At 47.2% G+C, this 4,672-nt stretch overlaps 1 protein-coding gene across 1 annotated transcript; it reads left to right on the top strand.

The window, feature by feature from the left end:
- Positions 1-1,869: 1,869 nt before the first annotated feature.
- LOC112880875 (transcriptional regulatory protein AlgP-like) lies at positions 1,870-2,313 on the top strand. Its single transcript, XM_025945608.1, has one exon. It carries the CDS (start codon positions 1,870-1,872, stop codon positions 2,311-2,313), a length of 444 nt encoding a protein of 147 aa, XP_025801393.1.
- Positions 2,314-4,672: the final 2,359 nt, after the last annotated feature.

Here is a 4,672-nt window from a genome sequence, read left to right as displayed (position 1 = left end):
CCTACGAGTTGGTCTTGGGACAAGACCAAGGGTTTTCTCAAGACCCGATAAACGTCGCCAAGGATCTAACTGAAGCCCCGAACCAAAGTTCGGAAGTCTCTGACATTCCTGCCCCCAACCCCACTCAAGAAGGTAAGCCCCGATGCATACCCTAGTATTTCAATTTATTAAAATTTCATTATTATATTATATATCTTGCATTACGTCTAGGAGTTGAAATGAAACCCTAGTTGCATAAGATCTTAGGGATCCAATGTATTGTACCCGAGTCCTTATCGCATTAGACGCTCTGCTAAATAGGGCCGGTAAAAGTCGAGTGATTTCCTGTCACTCGCGCGATATAGGAGTTGAATGTTTACCATTCTGCAGTCACTATAAGGATGATGGATAGGGTCATGTGCTGTATCATGACCTGAAGTTTTACCCTGTCTGTTTTGTTAAAAGTTGATAAGGTCGATATGTGTGGTAGTGGTGGCTAAGCGTTTGAAAATACTAGCCACATGCCGTGAAATATGGTAAAGCGGTAAGCCTAGTACCTGAATGGCCCGGCAAATGGACATGTCTCCACCACTCGACTTTTATTTTATGTTTACACGCACCAACGTGTGTGAGTACGTTCTGCATGGCAGACGGGAGTACGATCATGCAGTCACGCTACAGATGTACGTCCTGCACAATTGGTGTGCGTACGGTCCTGCAGTCGCTTGTGGTGGCCCTGATCCATAACCAGGAATATGAGGGAAATGGTTGCTTTGGAACGATCTTTGGATGTTCCAAGTGTGTGAGTTAGGTTTACCCTTGCAAGGTTAAAACTCGATTCAGAATCGTCCGTCTCTCGCGGAATTTGAGACTGCTTATTCCTTCTGCCACATAGAGTAAGAAGTGTAACTAATGATGGAACAATCTTGATGAATGATAATCTCTACCTTGCTTGTTTAGTGTAGGTGCTAACCTAGAATGGATAATCAACTAGAATATGAAAGCTAAAATTTGAAAATAGTTCATACTCTTTGTTGCTTTTCAGCTCAAAATAAACCCAGAGCCTTTACAATGCGTTCATGAGTCTAGTTACGGGCTAAAGTATACCCAATCCTGGGTAAGCCTTGCTGAGTATTAGAATACTCAGTATTGCTAGTATCATTTTCAGGTATAACCTTCAAGAATCCCACGGACAACCCTGCATGGCCAACGTCTGTTCCTTTTGGCTGGTCCGTGGAGTGGGATCCATCCCCGGCTGGTAGTGACCCTTTTGAGTGACACCAGGCCTTGGGCTGAGCATGGTGTCAACCTTCGCGATGTGTGTAGTCGCGTGTTCTTTTCCTTCCGCTGTGAGCATGGACAAGCTGTTCAGCTTGTCGGTTTAAACACTGTTTGTATTAGTTTTCCTTAAGTTTGAACAAGGTTTGTAATAATATTTGAATATCTATAAATTAAATTTTAATGAGCTGTGCTGTTATTGTAAACTCGCCTTCGTGCGAGGTAAACCTGCTTCGATCCTGTTGAAACGTGGTTGTATCGAGTGGAGACCCAACAGACCAATGAGTTGTTCCGTTTGAAGCGCATTGAGTTAGTATCCGCTAAACAGCGATAAACCTGCTTCGATCCTGTTGAAACGTGGTTGTATCGAGCGGAGACCCAACAGACCAATGAGTTGTTCCGTTTGAAGCGCATTGAGTTAGTATCCGCTAAACAGCGATAACTAGTGCACTTGAGCCGGAATAATTCAGGCGGTTCTGCCACACTAGGCCCCGGCCGATGAAACAAAGAGCCTATTTTCGTCGGCCTGCCCTAGGCCGACAAAAATAGAACTAATTTCGTCGGCCCGCTCGGGCCAACGAAAATAAAAGGACCCTAATTAGGACGATTTGGATGTCGTTCAAGGCCCACACAGCACTTCGCCGCCCCACGTCCGAGCCCCCCGCTGCCCACCGCCGCCGACGCGGCCCCCGCTGCCGCCCCGCGGGCCCCCGCGCGGCTCTACCCGCGGCCGCGCGCACGTCTGCCCCGCGGCCTCCTGACCCTAAGCCACGCCGCCCTGAGATCCCACACCGCGGCACCGCAGCCCGCCGCCGCCCCGCGGGCCCCCACGGCCGCCCCGAGGCCCGCTGCCGCCCCCGAGCGTGGTCCCACTCCGCGGCACCATGGCCCGCCGACGCCCCGCGGCCCGCCGACGCCCCACGGGCCCCCGCCGCCACCCCGAGGTCCCACGCCGCGGCCTCGAGGCCCGCCGCCGCCACGCGGACCCCCGCCGCCACCCCCGAGGTCCCACGCCGTGGCATCGAGGCCCGCTGCCGCCCCCCAGGCCCCACGTAGTGCCCCGCGGGCCCCGCCCCCGCCGCCCCCGAGGCCCCGCTGCCGCCCCGCAGGACCCCGCCGCCACCCCCACGCCGTGCCCCCGTGGCCCACCGCCGCCACAGGTATGCCTACCCGTTCTCTTTCCTGCTAGTTTCGAACTGACCGAATAGCTATTAAACTTAGTGATGCATTATTGTCCATTACTCTAAGGCCAAAAACTGTATTACTGTACAAATATTTATGTTACATTTTCTTGATAATTATTGTTTGCTTAGTATCATTAATGAAGTAACATTTCTCATTTCCATTATGAAGTAGCTAGTTTGAGAAAATGAGAGACGATCGAAGTTGGATGTATGATGGTTGGACAAGTAACGGAATGCCTACGCAAGAGTGGATGGTCAACACACAAGCTTTTGTTGATCATGTATTTTTCTTGTCTCCTGGCGGTGGTTTGGCAAAGTGTCCAGGTAACAATTGTCATAATTGTTCTTGTCAAGTCAAGATTGATATGGAGTGTCACCTATGCAAGTTTGGTTTCATGCCGAATTATGAGAGGTGGTATGAGCATGGGGAGTCACAGGAGCAGGAGCCATACAACCTAGTTGATAGCTTTGAGGAAAACGAAGATAGGATGGATGCAATGATGGATGATTTTCTCCAACAGGTTGAGAATGCTGCTGAGACACTGGAATATTTTGGTCTGCTTGCGTCATCAAAAGAACCATTACATGGGGCCACTACTTTATCACAGCTTGCTGCTATGACACGGTTAATGGCTATAAAGTCCAAGTACAACTTTTCAGTAAGTTGTTACAATGATCTTGTTGACTTAATTTAGGACATGCTTCCAAAACCTCACAAGTTCCCGAAAGACTTTTACTACTCAAAGAAACTATTAGCTGGTTTAGGGATGCTGTATCACAAAATCCATGTGTGTGAGAACAATTGCATGTTATTTTGGAAGAACAATGAAAATCTCAAGTACTGTTCGTTTTGTAAGAAGTGCAGATACAGGAAGGTGGTGAAAAAAATGAAAGTGTGCAGATAACAAGTATGCCCGTTAAGGTGTTACGGTACCTACCATTGAAACCAAGGCTTCAACGGTTGTACCTATCTCAGAAGACTGCAAAACATATGAGATGGCACAAAGAGGGAATTCATAATAATAAAGGATGCATGAACCATCCATCTAATGGTACGGCTTGGAAGGCCCTCGACCATTATGATCCAAGTTTTGCAAGTGACCCCTGGAATGTGCGTGTTGGCTTGGCCACTGATGGCTTCACTCCCTTTAACTCAAATGCTACCCCCTACTCATGTTGGCCAGTGATAACAATTCCATACAATCTTCCACCATCATTATGCATGAAAGATGAGTATGTGTTCTTGACGCTCATTATATCTGGCCCTGACAATCCAGGTAAGCGTTTGAACATGTTCATGCAACCATTGATTGATGAGCAGCATGACTTGTGGAATGGAGTTAGGACGTATGACAGCAGTCCGAAGGAATACTTCAATATGCGAGTAGCATTTCTTTCGTCTATTCATGATTTCCCTGCATATGGAATGTTCTAGGGATGGAGCACACACGGTCGTCTATGTTATCTGATATGCATGGATGATACAGATGCTTTTTGTTTGAAATATGGTGGCAAATTCTGCTTTTTTGACTGTCACCGTTGGTTCTTGTCTCATGATCACCCGTTCAGGAGTCAACGAGATGTCTTTCGCAAGGACACAATCGTTACTAAGGGTCCACCCAAGCGTTTGACCGGTCAGGAGATTGTAGCAAGCCATTGTCGGTTAATTGCCACAGATGATGGGTTTGGAGGGGTCAAAAAGGAGCATAATTGGACTCATATAGCTGCCATTTGGAGCCTTCCTTATGCTACTGCTCTGATCCTTCCATATAATTTAGATGTAATGCATCAAGAGCGCAATGTTGCAGAAAGTATAATTAGTATGGTTTTTGATTTGAAAGATAAGACTAAAGATAATTTCAAGCTCGGCAAGACTTAGCTGAAATATGTGTTCGGCCAACCCTTAATCTGAGACCCAATCAAGCTGGCCATATGGGGAAGCTACGTGCTAAGTACTATTTTAAGCCTGCGGAGAGGAAAGAGGTTCTTTTGTGGCTGAAGAACCTTAAATTTCCTGATGGATATGCAGCTAATCTGAAGCGGACGGTGAACATTGTAACTGGAAAAATGAATGGTTTGAAGAGTCACGATTACCATATCATCATGGAAAGGTTGTTGCCTGTGATGCTGCGTGGGTACCTCCCTGAACAAATTTGGATAATGTTGGCCGAGTTAAGTTTTTCTACAGGCAATTATATGCAAAAGAAATTAACAAGAATACAATGAGAAAA

Source organism: Panicum hallii, chromosome 2, assembly GCF_002211085.1.
Source record: "Panicum hallii strain FIL2 chromosome 2, PHallii_v3.1, whole genome shotgun sequence".
Lineage (NCBI taxonomy): Eukaryota > Viridiplantae > Streptophyta > Magnoliopsida > Poales > Poaceae > Panicum > Panicum hallii.
This window is presented reverse-complemented; position numbering and strand designations above follow the sequence as displayed.